The sequence below is a fragment of the Paecilomyces variotii genome, assembly GCF_004022145.1.
Source record: "Paecilomyces variotii strain CBS 101075 chromosome Unknown C8Q69scaffold_7, whole genome shotgun sequence".
NCBI lineage: Eukaryota > Fungi > Ascomycota > Eurotiomycetes > Eurotiales > Thermoascaceae > Paecilomyces > Paecilomyces variotii.
Genome location: NW_021167146.1, coordinates 1,271,403 through 1,288,494, shown reverse-complemented (window position 1 = coordinate 1,288,494; position 17,092 = coordinate 1,271,403). Strand labels below are relative to the sequence as shown.

Sequence of the window (17,092 nt, the reverse complement as noted above, 5' to 3'; positions counted from 1 at the left end):
TGAGTCTGCGCAAACGGATCGGATGCTGCACACGTGCGGGGTATCGGGTATGGGATGCTGCAACTTTCCGATTAGTAGCCAAGGATGATGATAGATTTCTTTTTTTTTTCCCCGTAGGATCATGCCATCTGGCAGTTAAGTTAACTAATATGAAAGCCTTGATGCCGAACCATATGTACTGTACATACAATAGTGCCGGACCTGTAAAATCGACGCCGATCTACTAAAAGACCACAATAACTAGTTTACGCCTAAGCATGGTTATACTGACTATATGTCCTAGCAGCCCCTATTCTCTAGGGGAAATCGTGACACCCGCTGGGTTAGGCTAAGCTTTTAAATGTAGCCTAACTAACCCACAGATTGAATTGGGTCAAATTTCTAAACCCAATCTGTCAGATCAAACTACAAAATTAAGCTTAACCTAAAGATCTTAGCGGATTAGGTTAAATTAAGTTGGGCTCAAACCAACCCGATGCCAACACTATGCAAAATCTCCCTGAACTACCTAAACTTACCTACGGAGTATTTAACCGCTCACTAGATAATTGAAGCATAAGACCATTCTAGGCGTGATTATCCAGTTCCGCTACTCAGGGTAAGCTGAATATACATATACACTAGTATATCGCTAGAGATGAGAAAGAACCTATGTCGGAGCTGGCTGGATTTATTATAATCTAAACTGACGGCGTGCGGCGTATTGGGGGCTTATAAAAGCACTCGTGGAAAAAGCTGAAATGTTCATATGTTCGAACGCTGATATTGACTAATGCAACAATACATCATATGGCCTAGAGCTGTATTCGGCATATAAAGTCTGGGACTTAAGGATGAAGATAGGCCCTTAAATTCAGCAATCGGGAGAAATCCCAGCGTGGGTTCGGAACCAGACCGACCCACAAAGCCAAATACTGTATCGTGCAATAGATGTCCATAGAAAAGAAATAAAACATCAGCTTGTTGTTTTCATACTATATCATTTGGTGTTAACGCCCTCCTTTCCCCGAGAAAATACGTATCTTATATGACTGTTTACAAAATTGCTATTTGCTCGGAATCTAGAAAGAGACGAACGAGATCGATATAAAAAAAATTATAACAGTAAAAGGTCTGATAGTATTATTGCGCATACACCTATCTTCCTATGTATTTCAGCTCCGCCCACCGACTACTCGCATGTCCTATAAATGCAAATGCAAATGATAATTGAAACCCAATGTCTCCTGGGACATCTTCACTGATCGCTTTCGCCAGAGGCCCTGTCCACCACGCTTCGCTCATACCGATAACGGCGCCTGCAACCCCGCAGCAGAAGGCAAACAGAGCTGCATAGCTAACAGGAAGTTTTTCCGGAGCCATGTAAGTATCCGGTGCATAGCCACGTTGACGTCGGTATAGGAAGTGCTCGGATAGAACGATGCCGATATAGAGTGATATGAAATATGAGAGAAGACTCATGAAATCATACAGTACTTCTGTGAACCGATAGTAGCATGGTATGCTTACGCCTAGCGCAACAGCGTTGGCTAGTAGAACCCAATAAAATCGAGGGAGAAGTCGAAACCTAGAGCAGACTGCCTGTGCAGAAAGAGACGAGGAGTATACGCATGCTATGTTGCATGTAGTCAAGGTCAGAGCCAGTAGGACAATGCAAAACTGGCCAAAGCGTCCCAGAGAGTCCTCAACCAGAATGGCATAGAAGAGTCCGCCGGCTCCAAACTCGTCATACATCTTCTTGTAGAGTGGATTCGAATTCAAGCAGGCTGCGGCCGATACCCCGACCAGTTGCAGAAACATCGTCGTAAATAAGCAACCGAACATGACAGAGCAAGACAGCTTCAATTTTGAGGTAGTCGTCTTCATATATGCGGTGTAATCACAGGCGAATAAGGTCCAGCCGGACGCATTACCGAACAGGGCTGCACCGTATGAGAGTACCGCACCCGCCTCTGCACGCCCAGCAGACATATATCCGGGTGAGAATGAGCCTGATATCTTAACTCTCGCAATAATAACGAATGTAACTAGAAATGTTGGTATCCAGGCCCACCGTTCAAAGAGGTGGATGGCCTTGTACCCCAGGGCAGTCACAAACAATGTGCCCACCGTCATGATTATAATCGCTGCCCACGGAGGTAATGCGCTGTGACCCAGAGTGTGCAGCAGATTCGCTCCAGCAACTAGATTCAGCACTGCCCATCCGATGCAAATGCATGAATTAATTGCAGCAAAGAGTCTCATGGTCTGGTAGCCAACCCAGAAGCGAGAGACCACCATCTGGCGCATCCCAAATGTTGGACCAAATGTACACATATACGCCACGGGAAGGAAGCCGATGATATTAAAAAATATAATGCACAAGACCGAATCCCAGAATGTGAGGCCATAGGCAGTAATCCCATTCACCCCAATAGAGATTCCCAGGTACACCATGTTGATGGCTGTAAAGAGGATTCCTATGGAATACTCGCTGTGATTTGTCCTCAAGTCATCTGGGATGCGTTCAACGCCGGTCTCCTCGGCATGGAGAAACCGGACAAACTTCCAGATTCGCGAGTCGTATGTCTTGATCTCCTCAGTATATCCAGTGATTACTTCGCTTTTGGATGCCGGTTGAGGGATCTCGGAAAGCTGTTTCTCGATGTCCGACATTTTGCATGTTCAGCGCTGAGAAGTGTAGCAGGCAGCCAGCCAGAACTGCCTAGTCTCTAATCTAGTAGATATATATATAGATTCTGGCAGTTCAATGATATGTCTTTCTGAGCCTTAACATCGAGTCCTGAATATGAAATATCGACAAACAACGAGACATCTTTTACCACACTTGCTGCTAACCACTGAACCAGAATAACAGATATGCTGATTCTCAGTAATAATGCGACCAAAACGTGAGATAACGCGTACACCACTTTTGAGGAATATGATAATGATAAATGACTAGAATCACACTCAATAAAGGCGATAGGAAGATAACTAAACAAGGATGGATGAGCACCTCCTACCGCCGAAGAGCTAAATCAAATTGTCTTTTTACCAGCAGCTATCTGGCTGATTCTCCCTGCTGACGAATAAAAATCCCGGTTATTGCCATACCCATGCTCTATCTCGACAGTCTTATCAGTATACTAATACAGTGAGAGGTCATAGGTAAGTTCTGATGCAGCGCTAGTTAGTTATCGTACGCTAATCTTTATAAGGAAACTCGCATAGTCAACCTTGGAAAGCCAAATGTCTTCGCTTTCCTCATAAATTAGATCACTTATTTTAATGAAAATGGACAAATGCAATAGAAATCCAGCCCTTGAGATCAATAATAATATTGCACAAATAATTTTGGCGTTGCAATATTATTATGTATCCCAATCAGGACCACTTAAGTATTGAATTTAGCGCTAGATCAGAAGTTATGACCTCCCGCTGCTGCTAATTCAGTATCTATACAACTCGCTGCGTCGAGAAGCAGGGCACAACAAGCTACAGGGGTGATACAGAAGATCGGGGGTAAATACTCATGTACCCCTGTACCCCCACCGTAGCAATCGATAAGCGTTCGGGCAAAAAGGATCCCATCGTATCATATTGAGACAATGGCTTTGCCTGATTTCTAGCACGAAAACTCGACAACTATGGCGAAGACTCGGTTTCCATAAGAGTGCTACTGATAAGCTGAACGTAGACCTTTTTGCTACTATAAGTGTTAGCACTTATATCATGAAAAGCGCCACTCAGATATATCGTGTCCTATTTTAGGGTTAGAAGGAATTCTTATAGTGATATTACCTTCTAACCGAACCCGCATTATACTTAGCCTTGTCAAATTAAGTGGGGGTGCGGAGTTCGAGCTGTGATGGGAATCCATGGGAAGGCCAGATCGGCTACATTATTGATATATTGATAACGGCTTGGTCCATCGATCAAAAGGTGGGGCAACAAGAACGATAGGTTATCTCCGATGTCCAAATCGTCAGTGATCTGGTCTTCTATAGGTACGAGATGCAGGTCAGTTCGATGGTCCAGAAGCTAAAATGAAACGTATGTCGACGGCAACTCAAGATATTTAGGGGGGGACGAAGATCAAGCTCCTTCGCTGGCATTATTCGAGTCTGGAAAGCACATCAGAAGAAAGAGGAAACCAACGTCCTGTCTCCCTGATAGTAAGTCTCTCGCCATGACGACCACCGCCGCCCAGATCGAGATTGGCTCCATCATGGAGGCCCGTAAGGTGCGAGAGCCGGACACGACGACGACCTTCCAAGAACTTCCCATTATCGACATAACGGACATTGATAACCCAGACTTGAGCAAGCGGGAGGCACTGGCAAGTAAGATTTACGACGCCTGTACGCGGGTGGGCTTCTTCTATATCAAGAATCATGGCATCGCGTCGTCATCCCTGGAGAAGATTACTGGTGAAGCTGGTCGATTCTTCAAGGACCTCTCGCTGGAACAGAAGACGCGCTTATCCCGCAGCCGGAACGAGCAGCATCTGGGCTACTCACCTTTTGAAAAGGAAAAGCAACCTGGCGCCAACCGGATCCATCTGTTCGAGTCCATCTTGTTTGGTCGAGAAGCAGCCTTTGACCGCGAGTTTGGTGCCAAGGTCGATCCTCAGCAGGACGCAGCTAACCAGTGGCCGAAGGAGGACGAGCTTCCAGGTTTTAAGGCAGCTGTGGGCCAGTATTTTGGTGAATTGTTAGCCTTGAGCAGGAAGCTCACCCGAATCTTTGCCTTGTCGCTCAAGCTCGACGAACGTTTCTTCGAAAACATGATTGACCGACCGTGGTCTATGCTGTCGATGAATTACTACGCGGACAGGGTTGCAGAAAAGCCTGACGTCCATTCTGCGATTCAGGCACACACCGACCACGAACTGTTTACTATCCTTTACCAGACTGGAGGTGCGATTGCCCTCGAGGTTGTGAACGCAGATGGCGTGTGGGTGCCAGCTCCACCCATCGAGGGCACCTTCGTGGTCAACATCGGCGATGCTCTCTCTATCTGGACTAACAACATCTTTGTGTCTACCTTGCATCGTGCCGTGAACCGCTCTGGTACTGAGCGGTTCTCCATCCCGTTCTTTTTCGGGGCGAACTTCGACATCGTGATGGAAACGCTGCCGTCGTGTATCACGGAGACGCGGCCGCAGAAGTATAAGGGCATCACGGCTGGTGAGCACTATCTGCAGAAGATGAATCACTCATATGGCACTGTTACTGTCTGAGCTTGTATCAAAATGGCTCGGTCTTGGACTTTTCTTCCCAGAAATAGGAACCTGGCAGATACCTAGGTAGTTAGTTGGCCTTTGTCGCCTTAGTAAATACAGCTGAATTGAGTAACTAACTAGCCTGTCACTTTATAAATCAAAACAGTACTTCCTGCGTTTAGCTCCTGCTCACTGTTAGTATTCATTTTTGTTGAAACAAACGCTCAAGGGCGTGCTCGCGGCACCAAGCATTATATTACTGGTGATATTGTCAGTGGCATGTATCATTAATAAAAACCATGCAACAATGATTACAAATCGGAGAGCATTAACTTGAAGTAGCTTATTCGTTACATTACAGTATTAATGTACTCTACTACCTGGGATAAGGCTTTTCTTCCCCGAAGACGAAGGCACTCAATACCAAGACTATAAAAATCAAGTTAGACATGTTTTCTTCTTCTTCTTCTTCTTTTTTTTTGGCATTATACAAGCCTGGGGAACTCCAGAAGCTATTGATGGAAAAGCACTGAATAAATGAAACATAAGGAAATTCCCACTCTAAGAGACTGGAATCTTATCGGGGATATATCCTTCTGAAACCAACATCTCTTCTACTCTTGAGTACTTGTAAGGGATACAAGCGGCCTGTCTTAATATCTACGACCTTTCGTCCAAAAAAGACTAGAGAGTAATAACCTGTCCGACTAACTTCCCTTATATAATTGAACTCCTGAGGACCTAGTTAAGTATATATCGCTAAGTAGTTTACTCCCAATCCACATGCGATGGAATATGGACTTTGAAAACAAATGAAAAGATACAGTCCACATGTATCTAGATATCTATACAGCACAGTCATTATTATTCAGTCCACCATTTCTCCTGATTAAATTTCAAAACCTCGTTCCCACAAGCCCACCACCCCGCCGTGAGATTTCGCGCAAATACCTCCAGAACCGAATATTTGACCCGTGATGAATATGAATGTCTCCGCATCCCTTCCCCATTCTCACTATCCTTCTGCGCACATGCTTCGGAAAAGAAAATCATCTCAAATAACTCCTTTAAATTCGGCTTCCGCGAATGGATATCAGGAACAGCTACTATAACTCTCCTCTGCATGGGACCGTCTCTCCCATGATCTCTCCCTTCTTGCTCTCTGGGATGATATCTCTGGCCGATAACGAGAACCTCATACGGCTTCCGCCATAGACCGTCGATCGGCGAAACAGGCTCTCCATCCACCGTCGTCTTCACCCATATCCATTCTTCCGTAATGGACAGTCCTGCACCTAGCATGGCGTCATATGCGGCCTTTCTCGACTTCGCGGTATTTGTTACCCAAATAGCTGCTATGGACTTTTCATAGGGTTCTGTGGCGTCCGGTTGTTGTTGTTGTTGTTGTCTTACGGAAGAAATACCACCAGGCTCATGTAGATAATTCCGTAAGATCGCTTCGATGTACCTCGTCAAAGTATCCATATCAGAATATGAATGTGTTGCATAATGCGAAGATCGACGAACTGAACGGTTTGGCCAGGGTGGGTCTAGAAGTATAAGGTTGAATTTCTGGCCCGGTGGTATCCCCGGGATAGGTTTCTGTCGGGTTGATGACACTGATAGCAGCGACTCCATGGACAGAGTACTAAGGATAAAGGCCGATTCTGGCGGGATTGTAAATGTGATGTTTTCCGATTGCTGGTTCTGGATCTCGTCCCTGTTCCCAGAGTCAGGGAAATCTTTCACTTTCACTCTCGCTGAGACAGTAGATGTGTTCTTGACTAAAACATTCTGAAGTTCCGATAAGGACTGAAAACCATTATCGCCTGGCGATAGGATTAACGGAGGCGACTGAGTCGCATTCCTAGTAGACATGGTGGAACAAGAGGACACTTCAAGCTCATTCAAAAGTCTCCTCTTCGCCCTTCGGGAGTCATCTTCGTCCTCGTCAACCAGACATCGAGCAAGACACCACAAACCCCACACATGCTCACTCTGTTTAAGTTCCCTCAAGGCATCTTTGACAAGAGGTCCGAAAACATCAGCATGAAGAGCACGTTCCTCTGAAGGAATCCGTTCTAGGACCCTTTTACGCGCAGCTTCTGTCTTCGGCTCTGGCGGTGATGGATATGGGGTCTTTAGAGGCCGTGCGGAGAGGATATGTCTTTGTCGAAAAAGAGTTGGGGGTTTTTTAGCTGTTTTGTGGCTGCTGGTTGCGCTGGTACTTTGGCTTTCTTCCTTTCCTTTTTGTTCTGCTATGTCAGGTATGGGTATATCCTGAGCAACGGCGATAGAAGTAGGGATATCAACGAGAAATATTGTTTTCGCAGAGTTTTGGTAGATAATTGCTGAGCGGGCCATTATTCTGTTGATGGGCGATTTTTTTTATTCATAGCACGAGGAGCAGAGTCATTGTTTCTAGCTGATATGTCATGACTCTTTCCTTTCCATTTGACACGGTTATTCTGAATTCTCTTGTGACTGTTGTTGTAGTTCTTTTCCGTTTTGATGATGTTGTTGCTCTTTCCGTTGATTGTATCGTTCGGTGCTGTAAGTTAGCGTATGCAAAACATGTCTTGGCGCTTTTGTCAAGAAGGATAAAGAATTACTACCATGTGGTAATATTCTCTTAGATATATATATAGTATTACTTAGCTTATTTCGGGAAGATGTCTATTCAATTTAGTTATTGTAAGTACCTATCTGTAAGTATTCCTCGGAATTTGTGGGAAAGACCGCAACGATCAGAAACAATATCGGCTTTCCTGTATTCGCTATTGAAACTGCACTACACAAAAAGGATTCAACCTCTTGAACGATCTCCAATGGAAGATATAGCGACTGTCAGAATTATTTCGATTGCCAACTAATGTTAATAGACACGGATCCGATCTAAACGAAAAGTGCCCAGAAACATACATCTCCAATTGAGACCCAACTTTTCAATTGACGCTTAGAACGCCTTGAATTTTGGTGAAGCCGAAGCCAAGAGAGTAGAGAGGATATTCATGCTACATGTTGGCTCAGAAACAGAATATGATTTGGTTTGCGAACATAATGTAAGGAGATTCGTCACAAGAGACATCCGCTCGCACCCAAGCATATTTGACATAGACATATAGGACACAGAGAGCCAGCAAGGACAAATCTCAAATCTCAAAAATCGACCAATGCCAGTGATGAGCAATCCTAGATGGGCTGCCGCCGACAACAAACATAACAAGACAGAGAGAAGAAAAAAAATTTTTATGATAAAGAACCCCAAATATCTTTTTGAAATAGGAAGAATGGATGATGGATGTATTGGCAGTGGTCAACAAATGACCCTCGGCCGCTCTTCTCCTTTTCCTCTCCGATACGGTCCAGCGTCGGTTGGGGCAAGGCTGTCATTTCGTTCACATAACCGGATAATCCTCTTTTGTTCAGAAATTTATACATGCAAGTGAAGGTCAAAAGCAGATTAGAAAGTCATACTAGGAGGGTCTTAACGCTGCAATCAAGCCGATGTCAGTGTTTGAACGCCGTATAACATCAGATCGTAAACCTATCGGGGGTGACCTACGCGTCCACGCCGTCCTCCTGCAGACTGACCTTGTACCGTCTGCGCCTGAGGGTAGAACTGCGGAGGATATTGATACATTTGAGCGCCGTTGAGCACGGGGCTGAACTGCGGTGGGGCAAATGCAGGTTGGCTGAGCATCGGGCTCGGGCTCATCTGGTTGGGTGCACCTGAGAGAGGTGAGGAATGCGTTTGCAGACCTCTGAAATTGTCCATAGAAGGCGCAGCAGCTGGATATCCGAAATTCGCTCCAGACAGGGTTGGATATAGCCCCGCAGGAGACACGCCCCTGGTTTGAGCCGAGAGATAAGCTTGGTACTGCAGCTGTTGCTGGTTCATTGGCATCATCGTGTCTTGGCCGAAAGCAGCTGCATTGACACCGCCAAGGCCATTCAAGGCACTTAAACCACCCGTTGCACCAGCCCCTGGCATGCCACTAATGCCACTCACCGCGTATTGATCGAAAGACGGCACCGCGTTGTGGTCAGCCGACAGAGGCCTTGAACTGTCAAAGTTCTGAGACAACACATTTGAGCCGAATTGGCCATTGTATTGCCTCTCCATCGGACTCTGCGGATTGTAGCTCGAATTTACCTGACGCGAACTGGGGCGATGCTGCTGCTTATCCGTGTTGGATGCGTGACTAGCAGCACCATCCCTGCCGTGGTGGTGTTCCCGGGCACCGCCTCGGGAGGACAGACCAACTTCATCCATCAGACGCTTGTATCCCTGGCTTGGAGTGGCCTTCAGTTTTGTAAGAACCTTGGACACATTCTTGACGACTTCCGAGCGCATGGATTCATCAAAGAAAGGAGTGGTGAGGACCTTAAAGATAAGCGTCGCACCGGAGGTCGGGTCGCTCAGGATCTTCTCCAGTACATCATCTCCAGGGCTAAAGAAAAGGGCTTTAAGAACGATTTCCCTAGCCTCCGGTTCGTTCCTCTGGTTGATCACCTTCAAAACTGTCAAGTAGGCGACTTTATGGGTGCAGAGATGCACCAGATGAGGTACTAGTCTAGGAGCGAGAACTGTCCGCCGGCGGGGGAAGGTGCATGTGTCGAGGAACCAAGTCAGAAGCAAAGCGCCGTTTGCGTTTGTGGCAAGCTGAACGCTGTGCAGCGCTATAGCAGCTGCGAGCATCCGCTGCTGATCCTTTGAAGCGTGATGACTCTCTAGACAAGCCCGCATAGCTCTCGCGCCAAATCGCCCCTGAGCGATTTCCCACATCTTGCTAAGCATAGTCTCGAAGATGAAATCATTGTAAGGGCTGCCAAAACGCAGACAACATTGCAGGACATAGTTTCCATACTGGTCTAGGAACAGAGGTACAGTATATGGCCGAAGACCGTCGACAATCATTTGCATCTGTGTAGGACTCTTGGTAACATCGATGATCTTCTGGGCAGCCCAGGTGCCGTTCTTGTGCACTCCAATTTCCGCGATGTGTGGCGCGATTTGGACGAGCATCTGCTCCTTTGTCTGTTCCGAGCAGTATTCAAACAATTTTTGCACGACAGTGTTGCCAAGGTAATCTGAGGATAGCTCTGCGATTTCGGGCAGCATTCCGCTGGCCGTCTCCTCGATCTCCTGGATGGAACAGGCGCCGTTGTCAATTCTCTTTCTGATGTCGCGAAGACGAGGGGCATCATGCATCCTCGTTTGGCTAGGCTCTGGAATCGGCGGGATCTCGCTCTCAAAGTCTTGATAATCAATTGCCTTGCTCACACTGGAGGTGATCTTGTGAACCTCCTCATCCGTGGCGCCGAATTCCTGGACTATCTGGGCCATCTCAGGCTGCAACTCGACCAAAGGCGGGACATGTGGAGTCGCACTCTCAGAGCGTGCAGCAGCAACATCAATCGAGCCATCTTGCTTTGCGTTGGGGTCGGGCGTCGGCGAGGGTTGAGCACCATTGGCGCCCGGAGTACCAGATGCCGACGTCCCTGGAACCTTGGCATAGCCGATTCTCACAGGGCCAGCACCAGGGAAGATTTCCTTTCCGTTGAGTAGAGACTTCGCTTGAATTGCACTCTCAACGCGCTCGAAGTTGACGAAGCCGCAGTTCTTGTGCGTCAACACCCTTGTCGATTCAATTTTCCCGTACAAGCTGAAAATGGCATCTAGAGAGGTGACAGTTGTTGATACGGGTATGCTGCCGATCCACAACGCCCTGGTTGGACCATCCAGGTTATTCTCGTCCACCTCTCCAGAAGTGCGAAGTCCAAGGCTTCCGTTTCCATTTCCGCCAAGCTGCATCATGTGAACAGCCTCTGACAATTCGTCATATTCTCCGCTCTCCGAAATCCGGAGGTCAGCCGCGCTAATACTGTTGTCCAACCGTGACGGGGTAGCAAGATAATTGCGGATGGAAGATCGCTGTGGAGGCGTTTCCAACACTCCAGCGGTGCGCGCTCGAGGCCGACTAGCAGACGCGTGATTGGCAAAGGCTTGCACCGCGAGATTGTGCTGATGAATCTGAGCCTGTGTCGCTGCAAGTTGAGCTGCGGTCGCTGCAGCCGAGGGCGTCAAAGTTCCAGAAGGAAGTTGAGAGTAATGAGTCGCATATTCTTCCTCTTCGTCATCCGCATACTTTTCCGTCGCATTGACTGAATAGGATCTGAAACGATTGTTACTCTTCATCATGGCCAATTCCGCGAGCAGAGGCGGCAGCGTGGACTGCTGCTGTTGTTGTTGTTGCTGCTGCTGCTGTTGCTGTTGCTGCAGAAGCATGTCAACCGAAGATCGAGCCAGAGTCGCTCGCGATTGCTGGGGGGTCTCAGCAAGCCCAAGGTAGTCCAGCGTCTTTACGTCGGTATCCGCCAGACCGTCCCTCGAGAAAGAAGACTGAGTTGGAGAATTTGGACCTTCAGAAGAACGGATGCTGGTGAGCGTTGTCGCCCGTTCCCGTCCCGTAGACCAGCTTGTCGAGAACAAGGATGGCCCGAATGGGTTGGAGGATCCGAGCAAGCCCGGCCGCTGTGGCATCGAACCCGCCCTTAGACGAGACAACATCGTCGTGTTACCTCCGTTATTTGCAGTTGCAGTCTTGGCGCCCGATTCAACACTCGTGACACCGGGAGGCCGGAAGGGACTTGTAGATGGGGTCGGCCGGGAGGTTTTGGACAGATACGACTGTTGTTGCACATTTACACCGTTGAGCGTATCAACGGGGGAAAATCGCGAAGGGACAGTACCGGCTCGAGCTCTGCGTGCAGGGCTATTGAGGTTGCCTTCGGACGGAGGGACAAGATCAGGGAAGCCATCTTGGCCAGGGGATTCGGGAATGTTTTCGCGCAGAGGTGTAGAATGGCCACTCGTTGGAGGACCCCAAATGCTTGGGGAAACTCCTTCTTGGGCTTGAATCTCCCTGGCTCTATCGGACACAAAACATTAGTCGAACGGCAGTCACACGTGCGCTATTGTGGATGCGTACCTCTTCGAATATAGACGAGCCCCCAGTTCATGTGACGGGGATCCTGCCCCGAGTCTTGGACCCGCCAACGATCCTCCACTACCACCTAGACCGGCTGGGCCACCGAATGGTGACTTGGCCGGGGCGGTGGCAGCAGGATCATTGGGCGAGCTGCTCCCAGTCGAGGTCCCGGACATTGGCTGAGATGTCGGAATGTAGTTAAGGTTCAGATGACCTTCCGGTCGTGAAGCAGGTATCATTATAGACTTGGAAGACTTCTGCCTCGATTATTAAGATACGCCGCTATGTTTGTTTCGTGATCCGCGGCGAGCCGTCGTCGACTTTGCTATTGTGTTCAAAGGGAACTCAGCATAGAGAAGACCATGTGGCGTAGATGCTGTCGTCTGGCATATAACGGCTTCTCGTTGCTGTCCAGCACCAGAGCAAGCTCGGAGGGTTCAACGAGCGATGCGCACGAAGATTTGTTTCGAAAGGTCCGACGACCGACGTGGCTGTCAAGCAGTCGAGGAATGCGTGAAACCTCACTTGGATGACGGCAGTGGGGTAGCGAGAGGGACCAGGAGAGATCAAAATCCGTGCAATTCCAGAGGTGTGTGCTGCTGAAAAGAACGTCGTCGTCACCGAATCCGTCGTCTTCAGAAGTGGCTGCTGGAAGAGCAAAAGCTGTGACGCTGCGTAACGGTTTTCAGGCCGCTAAACTGCAGAGCCAGTGGGATCCGGTCTCGATGGAATTCCGGTATTAAAAAGTATCGCCAGCCGCTGATCGTGCTCGAAGACGGCCGAAAAGTAAGTTGTCGTCGAGACAAAGGCGTCGAGGGACGGCGCCAGAGAAAGGAAAGCGATAGCTAATACGGAACAGAAAGGACCGAAAAGAGGTGGCTGGAAGAGGGCAACGTAAGACTACGGCAGCCGTAGTAGGCCAAGGAGATCAACGAAAAAAGGATATGGAATTGAGAGAAGTCTAGTATTGGGGGGGGTGAGAGAAGAGAAGAAGTAGATGAGGAGGGAGATGGACGAGGAAGGGGGTGAAGCTGCAAAGGGCAGACGGGGAGAGGACAGGGGAGTTAAGTTAGTTACGAATGGGCGTTGACTTTGGACTGAGAGGATCGAGAGTGCGGCTGGACGTCCTCGAGCTCGCCGGAGCGCCGGGCACAGCCGCTGGTTGGCGTTGCCGGTTAACTAATTATTATTATTACTCTATTTACTGGATGATTATTATTATTGTTGTTCTGTATAAATTCCTTGTTCAATCTGCCATGTCTGTATTTTTATTTTATTTTATTTTATCGTATTTTATTCTATTTATTTTACTATCCTATCCTATCCTATTCTCTTCCATCCTGACTCACGGCCGTCGTGATGCCCGGTGGCGGGCCGGAGTCTCTGGGAAAATGGAAAGAGTGGAAACCCTTCCACAGCCATCTTCTTCTTCTGCCAGCATTGATTCAGGCTGGTACTTTCGACTCCAGAGAGTCTTTTCTGCACTGCTGAGAGTCGATCCGGCAGATCCCTCTTATGACTAAAAGACTAAAGACCAAAAGTGACACAAGTTGAATAATGGCATCTATGATCACCGCCCCCCGCTCGCACCAACGCGAGAGAGTCCATACCATCATATCATCTGACGGATGCCGGCGGACGAGCCAGTTTCATCCAAGCCACTGAGGCAGAAACTCAGAAGTGTCAAGTTACCTTTCTCTTTAGTGACTTGCGTCGTTTATAGCCTGTCCTCGAGTTTCCGGTGCTGCTGTAGGTACTCACACACAATAGAATGATTCAAGCAGTCCAGAAACAAGCGTTCCTGGACAGATCTGGGATGAGGTAGTTAACCTACTGCACTACATCCCATCAGGGGACTCTGACAATGATACAGAGTACAGATGCCTCCATCTCCTATGCTCTCGAGCAATTTCAATTTTCAGCATAGATACAAATAATCCCAAAGAACCCCGCGATGCCGGTGTGGTATTACTCCATATGGTACACCAGACAAGCTTTCGTCCCTGAGTCTAATGAAGCTCTGGAGCGGCTCGCCACATACCCTTTACAGTATAGGATCGTTCCTGCGAAAGCATCTCCCCCGCATTCCTGATTCACCATTGACCATTGACGAGTCGCAGCAGACAGTCATGAGCTCCTGGTTCCCTCTGTGAAGATATACGGGATCGCCTCGAGTGGATGTTTCAAAGAATCAGAATACACACCAAAAAAGGCCTCAGCAAAAAGAACAGAAACTCGTTCCGCTGGCTAAAAATGACCTGTTCATCAGGGATACAGGGGTGATGGTTGACATCTTGCAGACTCCAGCTAGTCGGTTCCTATTGACAGGCGTTTTCACGGTACGCTTGGTTTAATTCATCCCCAGATTCGATTCGAGTATATGTTAGCGGTATTAGAGGTCTAGATCACTACGGTTAAACATCGGGATGTTCAGATAAGAGCTCAGAAAGGAGACTGTAACGGTGGCAGAGAGTCACCAGATTTATTACTGAGCTGTGAGCAAGGGGGCTGATTCCCAATTTGCTGCTCAAACCGGCATGGATCACAGCAAGGGTCCATATAGCCATGGATCATCGAGTCAATCAATGTCTGGGTTGGATTGGTATGGGATCTCCGGCCCTATCGCTGCGTGTTCCTGACCAGATGCACGAACTCGGACCCTGAAACACCTGAAACGTAGCTTCGCACGGATGGCGATCTTCTGCTCTCCGCAACACCAAACGACGCTGCCAAGAATGTCCCACAAGCAGCCTAAGAGAACCTCAGCCATTATTGGGGCCGCAGTAGTTATACCATTCAGAGAACACGTTGCATGGAATGTGCTCTGCTCTACTATTGCATTATTCTACTCTTTCAACACTCATGACGAGTCCACTGTCGAGTAGGTCGACTGAACACGCAATGCTGTCGGTTAATCGAACCCAGCTTGCATGTTCTAGACGAGCAGACAAAACTAGCTCTCGGCTTCGGCAAGCCAAAGGGCGTTCATAAATCGCTCGTCAGTCCCAAGGTCTGTGTTCGCGTCCCAAACCGCCCCGCAATGCTCTCGGATCAAGGCGCACACACCACACCAGTCAAAAGTTTCAGATTTGGATCTGAAGGTTTCCAGACGGATCCGGTAACAAACGCCACGAGGTCCGATCAGGGACTGGGCATTAAAATCATACAGAATAATAGGGAATTTTCCAGCTCTTATTTTAGAAAAGGAATCATCGGATGAATTCCATATACTCACTAGAAAGACTGCCCAATGACAGCGAATTATGCTCCAGCTAATGTATATCCCCAAGTGCTACTTCTACTCTACCAGTATTATTATGGATTATTCTTGGATGTCTTACTCTTACTCAAACCATAAATCTTCTAGAGGGTGGGGTCCTTTAGGCAACTATGTATATGTGTCCAGTAGCCTACAAGTGTTGAAAATCCTTTTCAAAGACACCGGATGGACCGGCCGCTGAGGGCAAACTGACCATACTTCAGGGTAAACCATACCATACTTATGGTATTTCATTTACTGCCTCAGGCACTTATGTCTCAGATACTACCTAGGTACATATGACAGTAAGGCTCTCGCAAGTACATACATACATTACGAAGCATGCCTTAGGTACGACGCTTCTAGTGTTCTATTGGTCTTTAGAACGAAGATATATGAATAGTAGGGATCTGGCTTGAGTAGGAGAACTGTGTGTATATTAATTTATACCTGTATATACGTCGTCCACGTGACTATAGCGTGTCTTAAATAGGCAGGGCGCATGTGGAAACCGCAATAACTACGTATATTCTTTACACAGTGAAGGTGAAGAAGAATATTACTGGCTCCGAAGAGGTACAGCAGTGCTGCGGTATCAGGTGTTTTTTTTTTTTCTCTTTTTCTTTCTTTTCTTCTTTTTTTTTTTTTTTCGTGTACGTACTTATGTAGTCGATTATGACCAGGTTCTACCATATCAACTGAGTAAATCTTGATACGGCGTTAAAAAAGGTCGAGGACCTACTGGCTTATGCAGTACCAGGCTACATTAATCCTATTACTTATCAGCTTTGACCGACTCTCCTACCAAAGACACATGAACCTGAGATAACAAACACATAGAATCAAACCACCACCCTCCCATCTTCCCCTCCATACAAAATGAACCAAGCAAAACGAGTAATTCTCCGCATACCAGAACCCGACTTCAACCCCCATGACCCCTACGAAGCAGTTCGATTATACCTTGAAAAGAACGGTCGCTCAGCCACAGAACTTGAAACTGGCCGTCATTTCATTCATATCCAACCGTCGAATTCGGATATAACCCAAAGAAACCCCAAAATCTATATTATTATGGATATTGAAAAGGACTGTTTCTCCGGGCCAATCCATCATGACTTCCCGCATGAAATATATCGTATTTGTCGCGTTGATAATAAATTGTGAGTGGATGGCCTTAAGTAGGTTATTTCTCCACCTAATATTAATACTAATATCGTCAGGATGATTGGCATTTACCGGGATAGTCCCTGGTATAGGAATTTTTATCGCGAGGTGCGCAAAATTACGGACGAGTCATATCCTTGGGGAAAGACTAGACGTGATTGTATATTGTCTGGCGATGAGGAGATACCTGCTTCGGAGAGTTGAAAGTAGTACTGTATGTATGTACTGTAGGGGTGAGGCTACATTTTACTGTCCACAGAGGGGTTATAGTTTAATCTCATATATAGAGCACAAATATTGGCCAATGCAGCTGTGGCAGTTTCTTGAGTAGCTTAATGAACTGGATAACTATCAGGTTCTTTTGTAACCAAGAAAGGTCAGCGGCGGATACATAGTTAAGTGATTAGCGCGAAAGGTCGTCAGTGACAGCAGCGCCACTCACTTACCGGTAACATCTCTCCGCAT

The 17,092-nt window shown here is 47.4% G+C and overlaps 4 protein-coding genes across 4 annotated transcripts; 2 read left to right on the top strand and 2 right to left on the bottom strand.

Moving 5' to 3' along the window:
- Positions 1-1,137: 1,137 nt before the first annotated feature.
- C8Q69DRAFT_528780 (purine-cytosine permease FCY2) lies at positions 1,138-3,073 on the bottom strand (the record flags this gene model as incomplete). Its single annotated transcript, XM_028633682.1, has 1 exon — positions 1,138-3,073. Exon 1 carries the CDS (start codon positions 2,653-2,655, stop codon positions 1,138-1,140), a length of 1,518 nt encoding a protein of 505 aa, XP_028484352.1. The 5' UTR covers positions 2,656-3,073.
- A 663-nt stretch (positions 3,074-3,736) lies between these two features.
- C8Q69DRAFT_471164 (hypothetical protein) lies at positions 3,737-5,371 on the top strand. Its single transcript, XM_028630887.1, has one exon. The coding sequence runs from the start codon at positions 4,172-4,174 to the stop codon at positions 5,222-5,224; it is 1,053 nt and encodes a 350-aa protein (XP_028484351.1). The 5' UTR covers positions 3,737-4,171; the 3' UTR covers positions 5,225-5,371.
- A 699-nt stretch (positions 5,372-6,070) lies between these two features.
- C8Q69DRAFT_487271 (RNA binding protein Jsn1) lies at positions 6,071-12,440 on the bottom strand (the record flags this gene model as incomplete). Its single annotated transcript, XM_028631973.1, has 8 exons — positions 6,071-6,568; positions 6,620-6,808; positions 8,772-10,081; positions 10,115-10,166; positions 10,197-10,247; positions 10,281-10,460; positions 10,494-12,141; positions 12,202-12,440. 8 exons carry the CDS (start codon positions 12,438-12,440, stop codon positions 6,071-6,073), a joined length of 4,167 nt encoding a protein of 1,388 aa, XP_028484350.1.
- Positions 12,441-16,116: 3,676 nt separating this feature from the next.
- C8Q69DRAFT_471151 (hypothetical protein) lies at positions 16,117-17,014 on the top strand. The gene is made up of 2 exons (XM_028630886.1): positions 16,117-16,623; positions 16,684-17,014. The coding sequence occupies exons 1-2, from the start codon at positions 16,340-16,342 to the stop codon at positions 16,829-16,831; spliced, it is 432 nt and encodes a 143-aa protein (XP_028484349.1). The 5' UTR covers positions 16,117-16,339; the 3' UTR covers positions 16,832-17,014.
- The last annotated feature ends 78 nt before the right edge of the window (positions 17,015-17,092 follow it).

Bases quoted from the DNA above. Each gene is read 5' to 3' on its own strand.
- C8Q69DRAFT_471151 (XM_028630886.1), top strand. From the start codon at position 16,340: ATGAACCAAGCAAAACGAGTAATTCTCCGCATACCAGAACCCGACTTC. The intron at 16,624-16,683 runs GTGAGTGGATGG...TAATATCGTCAG, and splicing joins TGTCGCGTTGATAATAAATT to GATGATTGGCATTTACCGGG.
- C8Q69DRAFT_471164 (XM_028630887.1), top strand. From the start codon at position 4,172: ATGACGACCACCGCCGCCCAGATCGAGATTGGCTCCATCATGGAGGCC.